We start from the raw sequence: 17679 nt of genomic DNA, 5'->3' as shown, positions 1-17679 counted from the left end.
GCCAACTTTGTCACCTGCAGAATGGGAGCCCTGTGACTCCTCGGTGGAGTCTTGGGAATCTGCAGATTCCCAGAGGGAGGCACCTGCAGCTCCCCGTTTTTTTTTTTTTTTAATTTTATTTATTCATGAGAGAGAGAGAGAAAGGCAGAGACACAGGCAGAGGGAGAAGCAGGCTCCATGCAGGGAGCCCGAGGTGGGACTCGATCCCGGGACTCCAGGGTCACGCCCTGGGTCAAAGGCAGGCGCTAACCGCTGAGCCACCCGGGGATTCCCGGAGCTCCCTGGTTTTCTTTTTAAAAATTAAAAAAAAATTTTTTGTTCCCAGTTTTAAAAAGTATTTGTGTTGGGGCGAGGGGCACCTGGCTGGTTCAGTCAGTAGAGGGTGAGACGTCGATCTGGGGGTGGGGAGTTCCAGCCCCACCGCTGGCTCTAGAAAGGACTTGAAAATAAAAAGTAAAAAAAAAAAGAAAAAAAAAAGTAAATAAATTAAGAATTCATTTTTTAAATTAAATGGAGAAGTGACAACATAACACGAAGCTCAGGACTAGCAGGGAAGATAGTAATGACTTGCCCCCACTCCCTGGGAGGCTAGTCAGTGATTGCATTTCCTTCTCCATCTGTTTCCTCTTTTTTTTTTTTTTAATATTTTGTTTATTTATGAGAGACACAGGCAGAGGGAGAAGCAGGCTCCATGCTGGGAGCCCAACGTGGGACTCCATCCTAGGGCTCTAGGATCCCGCCCCGGGCTGCAGGCGGCGCTAACCGCTGAGCCACTCGGGCTGCCCGGAAGTGTCTCTTTGACGTTTAAAACTCCCGCCACCCGAGCGGCTCCCGACAGCCCCTCCCGCTTGCAGGGTCGTGGTCACGTGCTTCGCTCGCCGCCGCAAGGGTTTCTGGGAGAGCGCGCACCCGGAAGCGGAAGTGCGGGGGGTCAGGGCCGTCATTTCCTTTAGCGAGAGGAGCGCAACGGATCTCTCTTTCTCTCTCTTTTTTTTTTGGTTTGTTTTGTTTCCCTCCCCCGCTTCGCTCTCTGCTCGTATCTCAGCATGAAGGAGGTAAAGAGCGAGCGGGAGCGGGGCACCCGGCGGAGGCACCGCGACGGGGACGTGGTGGCGGCGGCGATGGTGGTGAAGGTGAAGCAGGAGCGCCTGAGCCCGGAAGCCGCGCCTCCCGCCCACCGCCGCCCCGAGTCCTCTGGCGGGAGCGCGTCCCCGCCGGCCGGCGACCCGGGCCGCCCCGGGCACCGCGGGAGCCGAGCCCGCGGATGCAGCCGGTAAGTGGGGAGGCGCCCGGGATGGGGACTTGGAGGAGGGGCGGGGCTGGCGTCAGAGCCCCGTTTTGGGAGCCGAGCGCGGCTGCTCGGGTTTCATGTCAAAGGGGGTGAGAGGGCTGAGCAGGTGGTGCTGTGCGGGAGAGCGTTTACGGCGGCCCCTGCCTGATGCGCAGGATCCCGCCCCCCTCATCCCTGCGCCCGGCATCTGCCGGGACACCGCGCATATGGACCCGAAATAAAGGCTCCTCCGCATCTGCCCGCACATGGGCTGCCGGCCTACTAGGCCTTCCAGACGTCTGCCCCAGAAGCCCTCCGCCTTGGCAGCCCAGGCGATCCACCTGGTAGGCAGTTGGAAGAAAAACCATCTCTTGCTGGACTGCTCCGTGTATTCCTTCGACTTAAGTTGTGAGCGCGTTGCTAAAGGAAGAAAGACAGCCGTCGCTCCTGGGGCCTCGTGCGGCCTTTGCCCCGGCGAAATGGAATGGGTGTGCTCCCGCCTCGAGACAGAGTAACAAGGCCGATAAAATAGTTTCCGTATGTAACAAGTATTAAGAAGCGGCTCCAACCGGAGGTGTGAGAGAGAGCCTTGGAAGGAAGCGAGAGAAGGAAGGCCCCTCTGAAAACGTGCGGTTTGCGTTGAGACCCGAACGATAAGGATTGTCCAGGCTGGGGAAACCCATGTGCGCAAAGAAGCTGAAGCCCGGTTAATGTGATTGTTCTAGATGTGGGAGGGCGGGGTGGGGGTGGAGAGGGGTCGTTTAGGGATCAACGGAGGGGAGAGCGGTAGGGGTGAGGCGGGAGAGAGGCGATCTAGAGCCGGAGGACTGACTCGCTGTCGCTGTCGGATTGACGTGGTTGTTGCGGGAGGGTGTTGGGAGCTATTGGTGGGGAGAGGAAAAAGGAGTCAAGGGGGGTTTTCTAGGTTTTTTGGGCTTGAGAAGCAGGGTGGGTGGTGGTACCCGTTACTGAGATGGCAGAGGCTGAGGGAGGAAAGGACTTTGAGGGGTTGGGAAGCAAGAGTCAGGCTCTGAGAACGCTCCAGAGGAAGCTGTGTGTGTTGGGGGGGGGGGGGGTCTGAAGCTCAAGAAGGGTGTCCCCGGCTGGAGAGCGAAGCTCCCCGCCTTCCTTGGTGTGAAAAGCAGAGCCCTTCACGGATGTGCTGTTTGTATTGTTAGTAGGTAAGCCTGACACTTGACTGTGAGTGTATATGGGGTAAGGGAAATTGAGATAAAACCCTGTGTGTACCCTGCTCCGAAAAGGTCTCCAGGCAAGAGGAAAAACAAGTCCTCGGGGAGAAGAAGCAAGTCTCCTCGGAGTAAGAGAAGCCGAAGCCCTCACCACTCGACAGTCAAAGTGAAGCAGGTAAGCGGACCGAGATGTTTTGATACCAAGTCCAAATCTAGAACCTCTTGCCGTCCTGACAAATACATGATCCTAGGTGTTTACCTTTATCCGCAGCGGGTTTTTCTAGAAACTGGGTTGTTGTTGTTTTTCTACTTGTTTTGTGACACTTTTTAAAAAAATTTTGAGATAATTGTTGATTTACACACTCAGTTGTTTTAAAAAATAAAAAATAGGTACGTTCTTCACTGTGTTTTTCCCACTGGTAGCATCTTACAGAATTCCAGTGCAGTATCACCGGGAGAATATTGACATCGCGACAGTCAAGATGCGAACATTTCCATCCCCACAAGGACCCATCGGGTTGTCCTTGGATAGTCTCACCCGCCTGTCTCCCATCTTTAACCCCTCAAGTCCTGGCGACTTCTAATCTGCTCTCTGTCCCTATAACGGTTGTCACTTCAAGAACATTATGTAAATGGAATCATGTAAATGGAATCATCCGTCTAACCTTTAGGGATTGGCTTTTTTCACTCAGCACATTTCTTTGGAGATTCATTCAGCTTGTTTCTGTCAGTATTTTTTTTTTTTTTTTTTTTTTTTTAAATTTTTTATTTATTTATGATAGTCACAGAGAGAGAGAGAGAGAGAGGGAGAGACACAGGCGGAGGGAGAAGCAGGCTCCATGCACCGGGAGCCGGATGTGGGATTCGATCCCGGGTCTCCAGGATCGCGCCCTGGGCCAAAGGCAGGCGCCAAACCGCTGCGCCACCCAGGGATCCCTTCTGTCAGTATTTGATTCCTTTTTATTGCTGAGTGATACTCAGTGGGGTGGTTTTAAGCCTTTACCCATTAAAGGACAAGTGAGTTGTTACCAGTTTTTGGTTATTGTGTATATAAGGTTGCTCTGTAACATTTGTATACAGGTTTTTGTGTGAGCGCGTCTTCAGTTTTCTGGGACAAGTGCCCAGGTGTGCCATTGTTAGATGGCATGGTGATTGCATGCCAAACTGTGTTCCAGGAGGGCTGTGTTGGTTTTCTAGGGCTTCCATAACCAAATACCACAGACTGGATACCTTAAGCAACAAAAATTAATTTTCTCACAATTCTGGAGGCTAAAGTCCAAGGTCAAGGTGTCAGGAGGTTTTGTTTCTCCTGACGCCTCTTTCCTTGGTTTTCAAATGGCTACCTTCTTGGCTGGGTCCTCACATGGCCTCTCCTCTGTGGGCTTGTATCCCTGGTGTCTCTTCCTCTTCAGATAAGGACACCAGTCATATTGGATTAGGGCTTTGCTGTCAACTTAATCATGTCTTTAAAGACCTTATCTCAAAAAAAAAAAAGAAACCAAAAACGGATGCCTGGCTGTCTCCGTTGGTAGAGCACTTGGCTCTTAATCCTTAATCAGGGTCGTGAGTTCAAGCCCCACATTGGGCATGGCACCTATTTTAAAAACCAAACACACCCCCCCAAATGGTTACATTCTGAGGATGGGAGTTGGAACCTCGACATATGAATGGGGGGAAGGGGCATGATTCAGTCCATGACAGTGGCCGTACCATTTTCGATCCCTACCTGTATTGTGGGTGAACCACTTTCTCTGCATCCTCACCGGCATTTGGTGTTGACATTATTTTTTTGTTTTAGCTATGTAGATGTGTAGTGATATCTCATTGTGATTTTATTTACGCATTTATTTTTAATTTTAAGCAGGCTCCATGTCTAACATGGGGCTTGAAGTCAGGACCCTGAGATCTAGAGTCCCATGCTCTACCAGCTGAGGCAGCCAGGCACGTCTCTCATTGTGATTTTAATTTGCGTTTTCCTCCTGAGCATCTTTTCATCTTACTTGCCTGCCTTCTTTATGTCTTTTCAGGTGAAATGTTTCTTCATAGTCTTTTGCCTATTTTGTACTTGGCTTTTTTTGTTTTCTTAACTGTTGTGTTTATAGAGTTCTATGTATATTCTACTTACTAGGCCTTTTTGGGTATGTGGTTTGCAAATATTTCTCTCTGGTCTGTAGCTTGTCTTTTCCTTCACTCAGCAGCAGCACTTTTATCAGAGTAAAAATGTTAAATTGTCATGAAATCCAGCTTATCAGCTTTTCCTTTTATGGATTGTGCTTTCAGTGTCATGTCTAAGAACTTTTTGCCTAGCCCTAGATTCCCAAAGATAGGTTTTTTTTCCTCAAAGTTTTACATTTAAGTCCGTGACTCATTTTGAGTTTGTTTTTTTTTTTTTTTTTTTTAATTTTTTTTTAAATTTATTTATGATAGTCACATAGAGAGAGAGGCAGAGACACAGGCAGAGGGAGAAGCAGGCTCCATGCACCGGGAGCCCGACGTGGGATTCGATCCCGGGTCTCCAGGATCGCGCCCTGGGCCAAAGGCAGGCGCCAAACCGCTGCGCCACCCAGGGATCCCTTGAGTTTGTTTTTATATAAGGTGTGAGCCTTGGATTGAGGTTCATTTTTTTGCCTATGAATGTTCACTTGCTGTGGCACCATTTTTTGAAAAAGCTGTCTTTCCTTCCTTGAATTGCTTTGCTTCACCAAAAATCAGTCAGAAATATGTGTGTGGGTTTATTGCTGCCTCTCTATTTTGTTCCATTGAGCTCTGTCATTCCGCCAGTAGCACAGTCTTGATTACTGTTGCTGCATAGTAAGTCTTGAAATTGGGTAGATGGATTCTTGTTTTCTTCTTCTTAAAAATCGTTTAGCTATACTAGTTCCTTTGTCTTTCCCTATAAATTTTAGAACAATCTTGTCTCAATCTGCAAAAAATATCTTGCTAGGATTTGGATAGAAATTGCAGGAAGTTATGTTTTGGGGAAAATTAGCTTATTATATCGAATCTTCCACTCCATGAACACTGTTCAAGTCATTTATTTAGATTTTGGATTTCCTTCTTCAGTGTTTGTAGTTTTTAGGATTTAAGTTCTCTATATATTTTGTTATATTTACACAAAGTTTTTTTTGGGGGGAACTGATTATAACTGATATCTTATTTTTTTAAGATTTTGTTTATTAGAGAGTGTGTATGAGCAGAGGGGAGGGGCAGAGGGAGCTGGACAAGCAGACTCCCTCCTGAGCAGGGAGCCTGATGTGGGACATGGGACTCGAAACCAGGACCCCAGGATCATGACCTGAGCTGAAGGCAGATGCTTAACCGACACTGAGCCACCCAGGTGCCCTATAGGTGATACTTTAAATTTCAATCCACATGTTCATTGCTAATTTGTAGAAATAATAATTGATATTTCTGTCTTTCTTATATCCTATGACCTCACTGAACTCAACTTATTCCAGGCGAGTTTTTTTATAGATTTCTTGAGATATTTTACATAGACAATCATATCTTCACATAGGGATAGTTTTGCTTCTTCCTTTACAGTCTGCATTTTATTTCCTTGACTTGCCTTATTGTACTGGCTAGGACTTCCTGCACTATGTTGAATGAGAGTAGTGAGAGCAGACAACCCTTGCTTTGCCCTCAATCTTTTTTTTTTTGCCCTCAATCTTGAGAGACAAGGGTTCAGTCTTTTAAAAGAAACTCTATGTTACAGTGTGCAAAGAGACATTAAGAAAACAGATTTTCCTCTTATTTTGAGAGACTGTGGGCCAGCTTTATAATATCTCAAAGATAGAAAGCCAGACAGCCTTGGTGGTGTGCAGTGTGAGTTGATCAGGTGCTGCTTCAGCTATCTCAGAATGCAGCCCCCAGAACCACACCACCCAGATAGGGCCTGTCCACCACTAGTGGTGGCTTTAGTTTTTGTTTTTTTGTTGTTTTGTTTTGTTTTGTTTTGTTTTTGGTGTACAACTGGCAGCTCTATATCTGTGGTTTCTTTCTTTTTTTTTTTTTTTTTTTTTTTTTTTTTTTAATTTTTATTTATTTATGATAGGCACACAGTGAGAGAGAGAGAGAGGCAGAGACACAGGCAGAGGGAGAAGCAGGCTCCATGCACCAGGAGCCCGACGTGGGACGTGGGATTCGATCCCGGGTCTCCAGGATCGCGCCCTGGGCCAAAGGCAGGCGCCAAACCGCTGCGCCACCCAGGGATCCCTTTTTTTTTTTTTTTTTTATCTGTGGTTTCTAAATGAAAATTTTATAATAAATTCTAGGGCTTTTAGAAGACAACTTGTCTATTTGTTACAGCCTTGATGTCTCTTCATTTGCGTATCTATGCTACTTTCCTCCTGACCTCAAATTATCTCTTTAAAAGCTAATTTCTGTGTGTTAATCAGCTGAAAACTTGGAAATGGCTTTCAAGCAAAAGGGCTTGACAGACAGTTAACACTAAGTGACTTTCACATGGGCTAATCCTAAGGAGGAATGCACACATCCTCTGACCGGAGCATGACTTGTGCTTGCAGACATTCTCTCTCCACACCTGTGCCACCATTTAAAAAATAAGTTTATTGATTGCATGCTCATTGTAATAACAAAGAAGTACATAAAGTGAAAAGTGAGAGTATGGTGTATGTAGTGCATGGTTACTTCTGTTATACCCCCCAAATCACCTGACTCCCCATCAGCAAACATTTCAGTAGTTTGATATTTATATTTCAAGGCTCTATTATGCTTATGTTTGCTTTTTTCCTTTATGTTTTAGTTATGCATCTCTGTTTTCCATGCAAATTTTTTAATTAAAAAAAAAGACCATATTATATATGTTATCTTATTGATAATTGAAATTTAGTTATTTTGTGTTATCCGGTTATATATCTGTCTTTTAAAAAAATATTTAATTTATTTATTCATGAGAGACAGCGAGGCAGAGACATAGCCAGAGGGAGAAGCAGGCTCCCTGTGGGGAGCCCAATTGGGACTCGACCCGGGACCATGACTTGAGCTGAACACAGATGCTCAGCCACGGAGCCATCCAGGCACCCCAGTTTGTCATATTCTTTTCCATAGTTTTCACTAATTTTGCCTGGTCTACACATCTTTTTAAATTTATTTTTACTTACTGTTTTGTGAGAGAGAGCACACGCAAGTGTGTGAAGCAGGGCGGAGGCAGGCAGAGAAAGAGAATCTCCTGCAGACCTCCCCACGGAGGGGGCTGAGTCTCACAACCCTGAGATCATTACCGGAACAGAAATAGAGTGGGATGCTTAACCTACTGAACCAGCCAGGTGCTACATCTTTAAAATGAAGACTGAGAATCAGTTGGTTGTTGGAATAGTGGATGTACAGAGCCTTATCGGGATTAGAATACAAGGGAGTTGAGGATGATGACCCAGAGTCTGTGGCTTCTTGTAGTGACTCATTTAATCAGGGATAAAGGGAATCATGAGATTAGTCCTGGTCAGTGGTGGTGGCAAACTTGGGAGTATCTTAAGGTCGGAGGAATGAGCATCTGATGCTTGTCTTTGGAGGCTACGAAGTCTAGAAAAAATGAGTTCTGCTCTGAGCAAGCAGCGCTGCACTTGACACCTATGTGTAGCAGGGATAAGGCCTTGGGAGCAGGGGAGGCAGTGAGATCTCAGTGCTCAGGATTTCCTCTTTACCCTTTCCAGGTGGGGTAGCCTTGCTCATGGTGTGTAGGGCACCCTCTTGAACTCTGATGCTTTGGTTATTAGTAAGGATAAGCTTATTATGTTCGTGTGTTCTTTAGATATTTATTTCTTAGGAAAATTGTTACTATCCTTGCCAATTTTTTTTCCTGTTGAGTTGTCTTTCTTATGGATTTATTTTCTTACTATTATATTAATAGATGTTATTATGTTGCATTTTCTACCAGGCTGATTTTCAATACTGAGTCTTTTTCAAGAAACCATAGTATGTTCATTAATTTTTTCAGATCTATCAGCAAATTTTTATAGGTTTCTTCTTACATGTCTTGGATATTTCTTAAGTGTAATACTAGTTATTGAACAATTTCTGTTAATTGTTGCAGTGAGATCTTTTAATATCATTACATTTTCATTTTGATGTAAGAGAAAACTAGCTTTTTTTCTTTACATGTTTATCTTGTACATGACTACTTAACTCTGTTAGTTACATTTTCTGTATATGCTTCCCTATAAGTGTGCCCCAGCTCCTCTTGTTTCTAGGGCTCTGAACCTGGGCTTGCAGTATTAGAGCTGTAGTCGGGTGACAGCATGGAAATAGTCTATGTAGCCTTGCAAGGGAATATAACTACCACTGGCAACCTTATTTCTGTGGGACATTTTGCTCTAAATGCCAAAGTCCAAGTCCCAAATGGATTTTTTTTTAATTTTTTTAAAATTTTTATTTATTTATGATAGTCTCACACAGAGAGAGAGAGGCAGAGACATAGGCAGAGGCAGAAGCAGGCTCCATGCACCGGGAGCCCGATGTGGGATTCGATCCCGGGTCTCCAAGATCGCGCCCTGGGCCAAAGGCAGGCGCTAAACCGCTGAGCCACCCAGGGATCCCCCCAAATGGATTTTTGAACGCAGTTGTTCAGAGTGTGGACTGCCTTATATATACTGGATCTGTTTGGATTTCAGGAACGCGAGGATCATCCCCGGAGAGGACGTGAAGAACGGCAGCACCGGGAACCATCGGGCCAGGAGCACAGGCGGGCTAGAAACAGTGACCGCGACAGACACAGGGGCCATTCCCACCAGAGGAGAAGCTCTAACGAGAGGCCTGGGAGTGGGCAGGCTCAGGGACGGGACCGAGACATTCAGAATCTACAGGCTCAGGATGCAGAGCGGGAGTTTTACGATGCCCGACGACGAGAGAATCGCCAGAAGAATGAAGTTAATGCCGGTGGTAAGGAGTCTCAGGAGTTGGTTCCTCGGCCTGGTGGCAACAGTAAGGACAAAGAGGCACCCGCTAAAGAAAAGCCAAGCTTTGAACTTTCTGGGGCACTTCTTGAGGACACTAACACCTTCCGGGGTGTCGTCATTAAATATAGTGAGCCCCCAGAGGCACGTATCCCCAAAAAACGATGGCGCCTCTACCCCTTTAAAAATGACGAGGTGCTTCCTGTCATGTACATCCACCGGCAGAGCGCCTACCTCCTGGGCCGGCACCGCCGCATAGCAGACATCCCAATCGATCATCCCTCCTGCTCCAAGCAGCACGCAGTCTTTCAGTATCGGTGAGTCTGTTTGCGGGAAAAATCAGAAGCATGGGCAGAGCTGAGAGTTTCAGGATTACTGATATTTGTGTACATGTATTTGCAGAAGAATCCCATATTCAGATCTAATCTTGGTCTTAAGATTACCAATCTAACTGCCCTTTGAATAATCACTTCCATTTCTCTGAGAGCGTCGCATTTGGTGTCCGAAATCCAGATTTTGAATCCTGCCATTGCCACTGCCACCTTCCAGGTGTTTGACCTGGGCAAGCCATTTTCTGGGCCTCAGTTTCTCCCTATCTCATAGGGCTGTTTTTAGGGTTAAATGGAAGTATACCTGAGAGTGTCTGGCATGTGTGCTTTGTTAATCTGTATTTGACAGTTTGTGTAGGACATCTGTTACTGTTTGATCCTCACAACACTCCTATGAGGAGGACAGGTCACTTGTTAATATCCCCATTTGACAAGTGAGAAGACTGAAGCTCAGCAGAGCCTAGTAAATGATCTGGTTCAAAATTAGCTCCCTTGACTCTGAAGTCAAAATCCACTGCTTTATTCTCATTGGGACAGGAGTTAAAATATGTTGAAATACAGGTGAAAGAAGCATTATCTTGATTGTAAACAACACAAATATGTATTTTCTTAATCGTGGCAAGAGATCTTGGATTCTGATTTTAAACTTTTGGTCTTCCATGACTTTCCCCTACCCCCTAGCAAGCAGTTCCAAGTTTTTCTACTAAGTATATTTACTTACTTGCTCCCAATTTCCAAATCCAGGGTCATACTTGCCCCTTGGTTTCCTAGAGTTTGGATTTGAACTGTATCAAGCCAGGTAATTTACATCATCTTGGTTGTGTTAGCGAAATATTGGATGGTCTGAGATGGGATTTTGCTCACAAGTTTCTCTCTTTTATCTCTGCTAGGCTTGTGGAATATACCCGTGCTGATGGGACAGTTGGCCGAAGGGTGAGGCCCTACATCATTGACCTTGGCTCAGGCAATGGAACGTTCTTGAACAACAAGCGTATTGAGCCACAGAGATACTATGAACTAAAGGAAAAAGATGTACTTAAATTTGGGTTCAGCAGCAGAGAGTATGTCCTGCTTCACGAGTCCTCTGACACCTCTGAAGTAGACAGGAAAGAAGATGAGGATGACGAGGAGGAGGAGGAAGTATCTGACAGCTAGCAAACTAAGAAACACCCCAAACTCTTGAGACCCTTTCTTTCTTTAAAGGTTTTGGGATTGACTCAGAGCACCATGGTGCTCTCTGTATTGCCTCTTATTGCCTTAAGTCTTTCTTCTGTTGCCGACCATCTTATGTTATAGTATAAGAAAACTGACTTCTATTTGGTTGAACTTTTTTCTGTGGCACGTCAGCCCCTTGCCTGTGGGCATTTGTTTTCAGAACAGTGTCACCAACACATTGTATTTCAGTAGAAGCATTGTGGCTTTAGTTGGTGCTTTCAGAACTGCCGCCTAGGAAACTACAAACCCTTGGTTCAAGGGGCATTGTGGCTTGTTCTCTTTGTACAGTTACTTTATTTATATAGTTGTTAAGCTCTGTGGACTGGGTTTGTTTTTATTTGTGGGGCAAACCCCTGAACAGAGAATCCTATACTAAGCTTTGGTTGTCACCAAAACAGCCTCCAGTATATACCAAAGCTTTGACCTGGTTGAGCTCTTGAGTCACAGAAGTTGATTTTGCACTTCATTTTTGGGGGGGTGGGAATTTACCACATGACCTCATTATTGACTGTTGGACTTAAACAAATGCTTTATGGAAACTGCTTAAGCATACGACTGTACAGGAAGGAAGATCCTGGCTACTGCCAGTGGGTGCTGATTTAACGTCGCAAGAGGCCGAAATGGGTCATGGATCTGTTTCCTTGTGAGACAATTCTGATTTTTCCATAGAGCATGTGCATAACAATTTTGATCATCTTATTTGTTCAACTTTGCATTTTTATTCAAACATTATCTCTCCTCTTTTCAAAACAGTGGCATTTATGTAGCAGGGTCCTTGTTTTATTCTAACAGCATTGTATATGTGTAAAGGAGGTTGTGTAGTTTACACATTTCATCTTTTTAAGAAATGTTCAGAGAGGTTGTATTTACCTTCCCAAGGCCGGAAAGCAAGGGAGTTGCCCTATTTCCTAATTTCCCATCAGAGGAATATGTGTAAGTAGCAAAGTCGTAACTACTTACATATACTGTGTGTGTGTGTGTGTGTGTGTGTGTGTGTACATAAAAGTGTGAGCGAAAGAACTGCATATACTGATTTTCATACGAGAATGTTTTGTGATGTAAATGTAATACTACATTATAGGCGAAGGCCTCCCTGCATTTGAAGAGCAGGTTTTCATTTATATGTATTTTTGGGATAAAAAAATAATAAAATTTGTAAATATAGCCCCATTTCAAAGGGTTATCCTTTTCCTGGCAGAGAGGACCATGTGTTTATAGGTTCATTTGCAGCTACAGGAATCTTTGTATCAGTATTTTTGAGGTAAAAATGGGTCATTGCAGAGGGTGTGCTGGGGCGAAACCAGGAAATGGTGAAGTAGGGCCAGTGGCAGCTCTAAAAGCCAGACCCTCACACGTCGGTGAGTGCTGGTCCTGTTGAAGCAGAGGCGTTTTCACAATTGGCAGTGAAGAGGTTTTCCTTTCCAGAATAGTCCTTTGGGGCTGGTTCTAATAGCAGGTCTTGCACCACTTGATCCCTGGTCCCTGCAGGGTTGCTCTCTGATGGGGGGGAAGGGATGTTGTGATGCAACTTGGTGCTGCTGCCCCCATTCCTCTTGGTAACTTAAGATGTTGTGAGATTGTCTTTCTTACCATTGGTTTTCCTTTAAGGTCCCCCATGTGGACTCTGGGCTAGGTGCTGAGTAGTGTTTATGCAAAAGAAATGAAAAGATCCCCTTGAAGAGTGAATACTTAATGAGATCAGTTAGATGTAGGGAGGCTCCAACAAGGAAAGGGCAGTTAGCATATCCACACCGCCGCCCCCCCACCCCCCCGCCCCCAGTGTACTCCACACTGGCTACTGTGACTGCTACTTTCCTAATCTAATTCTCCTATCTGCCATTAGACCTCCTACTACATACATGCATGCCTGAAAAGGTAGGTTTTGCTTAATGGATCTAGACTGATGGCTTTCTCTTGCTCGGATTAGGCACTAACCTGGCCTCCCAGGCCTCCTGTTCATTTTGTGCTCCTACTACTGCTTCCAGATAGCCTTGGGCTTCACTGCAAACACCATCCTGCTGGGCAGCATGATAGATGACCACTTGGCCTAAGTTCTTCAGTAAGAGGTCCGGTTGTGAAGTAAATTTGGTTAAGTGAAGGAATAGTTTCCTGCATTAATAGATTCTTTGTGCCAAACATCTGGAAAGGTGCCCCCCCTCCCACATATGGTTTTTGTTTTGTTTTGTTTTGTTTTGTTTTGTTTAAGACCTGTTGGGTTAGGAGCAGCCCGGGTAACTCAGTGGTTTAGCGCCTCCTCGGCCCAAGGTGTGATCCTGGAGTCCTGGGATCGAGTCCCACATTGGGCTCCCTGCATGGAGCTTGCTTCTCCCTCTGCCTGTGTCTCTGCCTCTCTGTGTGTCTCATGAATAAATAAAATTAAAAAAAAAACAAACAAACAGGGTCAGGGCACCTGGGTGGCTCAGTCGGTTAAGTGTCTGACTTTGGCTCAGGTCACGATCTCAGGGTCCTAGGATGGAGCCCTGCTTCAGGCTCCCTGCTCAGTGCAGTCAGCTTGCCCCTCTCCCTCCACCCCTCCCTCGCTGCCCCTCCTCCCCTCTGTGCACGCACATGCACGCACGTTCTCTCTCATAAATATGGGGGGAAAAAAAGAGGGTCAAAGATAGCACCCATCTCCAAAGCCAGATATCACTGGTGGACTTGTCATTCAAAGTTGACATAATCCTAAAGCTTTCTTCTTGAATTCTTTCCTTGGAAACTCCTGTTCCTCCTAGCCATTTGCAACTTTCTTTTTCTCCACCTGCCCCCCCCCCCCCACTACAAATCATTGGTGTAAAACCAAGCTATCTGCAGAACAGCCCTTTGTTTCTGAGCCCCTGCCCCAAATCCTTTGTGGTGGTCCACAATTCTGAAGTCTAGGACAGAATCTTCAGGTTTCCCCATCCAACCTCTTTCTAGTCACCTACTTCTCTCATTTGAACATGGACAAAGGACACCTTGTTAAGAGCAACTGGTACTGTAGCTTTCAAATACTTTTATTGTATCCTGGTGATAAGTAAAAGAGTAGTCAATTCAGATAATGAGTTTTTTTTTAACTTGCGTATTAGTGTATGGAGTATGCCAGTATACAATAAAGCTTGGTTTTAAAAGACTTAGAATTGAAATGTATAATTTAGGTTAATAATTATTTGATACAGTGCACACAGTTATATATTTTTTTACTATCTTTCCCTTCGTGGAAATTAGTTGTGGACGTGAGGAATGAGGTGAAGGCATGTTCATGAAAGCCAAAGTCTGATTTGCACACCGTAGCCAGCAGCGCCTGCTTATGTGATGGCGTTCCGAACCCGTAATGTTGCTGGCTGGGTATGTGCATTTATAAAAGCAGGAAACCTACTTGATTTAAATTAAAGCTTTGGAATTTAAAGCTTCATCTGGTCTCTTGGGTAAAGTTTCCATTTATCAAGGGGGAAACAATTGAAAAAGACTGTTGATTTGTTCACATTTAAAGTTCAAATGAGTCAATCCAGCAAATGATTGCGTAAGTTTATTGTGCTAACAGTTGAGTTACAGCTGTAAATTAGAAACGGAGCAGTCATCTGGGATTGGGATGTACTTGTGCAAGAGTTGGTATTTGCGATGTGCTTTGGAGAACAGGTTGATTCTGGACCAGTAGAAGAGGGCACTGTTACAGACTGAGCAGTCTGCAGGACAGCAGGACTGGAGTTGGGGGTATGTGGAAAGAGTTCTGTAAAATGAAGCTGTTTACCTGAAGTCCCACATCAAGGCAGGGGTAGAAGCTAGGATGAGAAACCACCTCAGTCCTGGTTCAGTGGTCTTTGCTCTAGACTGTTCCCTCCCAGCTCCCCAGCAGTGCTTAGTGGACAGATTTGAGGGGGAAAGATAGCTGGAAAAGATAGCTGCTTGATTGATCACAGTGGATGGGCCTTTCAGGGCCATTCACCTCACCAAGTCAGAACTGCTTGGAAATCATCATGTTGATTCATAAAAATGTATAAACATTCAATATTCATGTGCCTAACAAGTAGCATGAGCGAGACTTTGACAATAAAGCTGGCTAATACTTAGAAGCACTTTCTAGGTACAGGCACAGTTCTCATAGTTTCACATGAGCATTTATGAGGCTTGTATTATTAGTCTATTTTGCAGATGCAAAAACCAGGGCACAAAGAGATTAAGGGATTCAAACTTGCCCTGGGTCCAGGTGCCACGCTCTTAGCCACTGTGATCTACTGCCTCTTATGTAGTTATGAGATGTATAAGGTCTGGCCCTTGCAGAGCCGTTTAACTAGCAGCTACAGACAGTGCTAGATAGGAGAGGCGCTGGGGACTATGGAAGCAGAGAGAAATAGGATTTAACAAAGCCTCACGGGTCAGGGGAGAATGAACAGTTATCCAGAAGAGGTCAGTGGGGTTGGGGAAAAAAAAAAAAAGAGTATTTCTAGGCAGAGAGGCTAGCACTTCGAAATGCCTGAGGTGAGAAACTAATGAGGTTTTGGAAGCACTTGAAGTTCAATAGAGGAAACAGTCATGAGACTTCTGGTTTCTGTTAATGATGGACTAAGTTATTTTGTCTATGTATGTGAATCCTCCTGCTGCAAGAAGCCAAAACTTCTGGATAAAATATAAGCAAAAAAATTTATGAAAGCCTCCAAGAACTGACAAATTAGTAAAAATGTTATCAGGCCTAAAGCAAAGATAAACAAGAATTCAGGGAGAAATGGAGCACAGATGCCTGGAAACCACATTTGATTCTAGCAAATCAGACCTGACCCGACGCTGAATGGGACAGAATCAAAACCCAGAGCCCACGTACAATGAATAGACTGTTAGAAGATGTTTCCCACAAAAAGCTGCCATGCCAAATGGGCTATCCTTTTCAGAATAAAAGGGGTGACCAGAAATCAAATCCTCCCAGGGATCTGCAGCCTAGGAGCTCAGGAAAATTCAAGCCCTGAACTTGGTTTAAGATGACCCTGTACTATTGATGCCTCCAGGTATATGATAGAAGTAAATGAAACTACTTTTTGGAGGAAGGGACTTTTTAAATCTGCCCCCCTCGAGTTACTTCCACGTTTCTTTTCCTGTGAAGATACAATTATTTTTTAAAAGCATGCCGGAAAAGGCACTGTAGGTGAAAACCAACAGGAATAACAAACTGAATCTCAAAGACTTCAGATACTTGAATTATACTATAAAACGTTCATGTTACTATTCTCAAAGAAGAAAAACTTGAAAATACATGGAACAAGAAATGGCTTTTAAACATGAAAAATACAACAACTGTAAACCCATCAGTGGGTGGCGTTAACAGAAGCTTGAGGAGAATTAGTGAACTGGAAGATGGAAATTATCCATGCACATAGATTTAACCAATGAAGTGGGCCAACTTCTCAAAAAAGTAAATTACCAAAATTGACCCGATACAAAATAATCTGAATAGTCCTATAATTATTTAAGAAACTGAATTTGTAATTTAAAAAGCTTCCAGGGGTGCCTGGGTGGTACAGTTAAGGGTCAGACTCTTGGTTTCAGCTCAGGGGGAGGTCTCAGGGTTGTGAGATCAAGCCTCACGTCTTGCTCTGTGCTCCGCACAGAGTCCGATTGAGATTCTCTCTCTCTCTCTTCCTCTGCCCCTCCTGCTTGTATTTTCTCTCTAAAACAAATTAATTAAAAATTAAAATAAAAAGCTTCCAAAAAAGAAATATCCAGGCCCAGATGGTGATGGTCTCACTGAAGACACCTACCAAACTTTAAGAAAAATTACCACCATTCTATACCATCTCTGCCAGAAATTAGAATATCAGGCAATACTATTACTTTGATATCAAAGCCAAATAGGACAGTACAAAAAAAGAAAAGAAATAACCAAACTCTACAGACCAATATCCCCAAAAATTTAGCCACAAAAATTCTGGATATTAGCAAATTGAATCCAGCCCATATAAAAAGAATTATACAGGGCAGCCCCAGTTGCCCAGCGGTTAGCGCCGCCTGCAGCTGGGGGTGTAATCCTGGGGACCTGGGGTCAAGTCCTGTGTCGGGCTCCCTGCATGGAGCCTGCTTCTCCCTCTGCCTGTGTCTCTGCCTCTCTCTCTGAATAAATAAATCTTAAAAATATATATATAAAGAATTATACACATGGCCAAGTGAGGTTCAGCCCAGATATGCAAAACTGGTTCATAATAGAAATAAATCTAGATAATCCACTATCCCAAGACACTCGAGAAAAAATGATCGTGTCAATGGCGTAGAAAAAAGCATCTGACAAAGTTCAATACCCATTCATGATAAAAACTCTCAATAAGCCAGAAGTAGAGGGGGAACTTTCTCAGCTTAATAAAGAGCATCTAGAAAAACAGTATAGCTAACGTACTTAATGGTGAAAGACCGTGACCTCTCTTAATGTAGAACAGATTGAAAAGGAAAAAAAAAAAAATCAACCACCTTTATTTGCAAATGAAATTACGTTAAAAAAAAAAAATCAAGGAATCTAAAAAAAAAAAAAAAAAAAATCAAGGAATCTGCAATAAAACCCTCCCAGAATTATAAGGGAGTTCAGCAAGATTTCAGGTTACAAGATCAACACAGGAGAGAAGTTATCCAGAATGCAGCAGAGAGACAAAAAAAAAAAAAAAAGGCAACAAAAACCAGTGGGTGAAAAACAATAATAAAGGATTATTACGTTTGATTTGAGTTCCAGAAGGAGAGGAAAGTGAGGCCCAGGAATACCTAAAGATGAGAATGTCTCCGAAGCAGAGGAAGATCACCGACCCACAGGCTGT

At 44.3% G+C, this 17679-nt stretch overlaps 1 protein-coding gene across 1 annotated transcript; it reads left to right on the top strand.

Moving 5' to 3' along the window:
- Nucleotides 1–936: 936 nt before the first annotated feature.
- SNIP1 (Smad nuclear interacting protein 1) lies at nucleotides 937–12079 on the top strand. Its single transcript, XM_041739127.1, has 4 exons — nucleotides 937–1273; nucleotides 2533–2635; nucleotides 9090–9688; nucleotides 10591–12079. Exons 1-4 carry the CDS (start codon nucleotides 1047–1049, stop codon nucleotides 10853–10855), a joined length of 1194 nt encoding a protein of 397 aa, XP_041595061.1. The 5' UTR covers nucleotides 937–1046; the 3' UTR covers nucleotides 10856–12079.
- Nucleotides 12080–17679: the final 5600 nt, after the last annotated feature.

The sequence above is a fragment of the Vulpes lagopus genome, chromosome 23 (assembly GCF_018345385.1).
Source record: "Vulpes lagopus strain Blue_001 chromosome 23, ASM1834538v1, whole genome shotgun sequence".
Taxonomy (NCBI): Eukaryota; Metazoa; Chordata; class Mammalia; order Carnivora; family Canidae; genus Vulpes; species Vulpes lagopus.
Note: the sequence above shows the minus strand (reverse complement) of the source record. Positions and strands in the feature narration are given on the sequence as shown.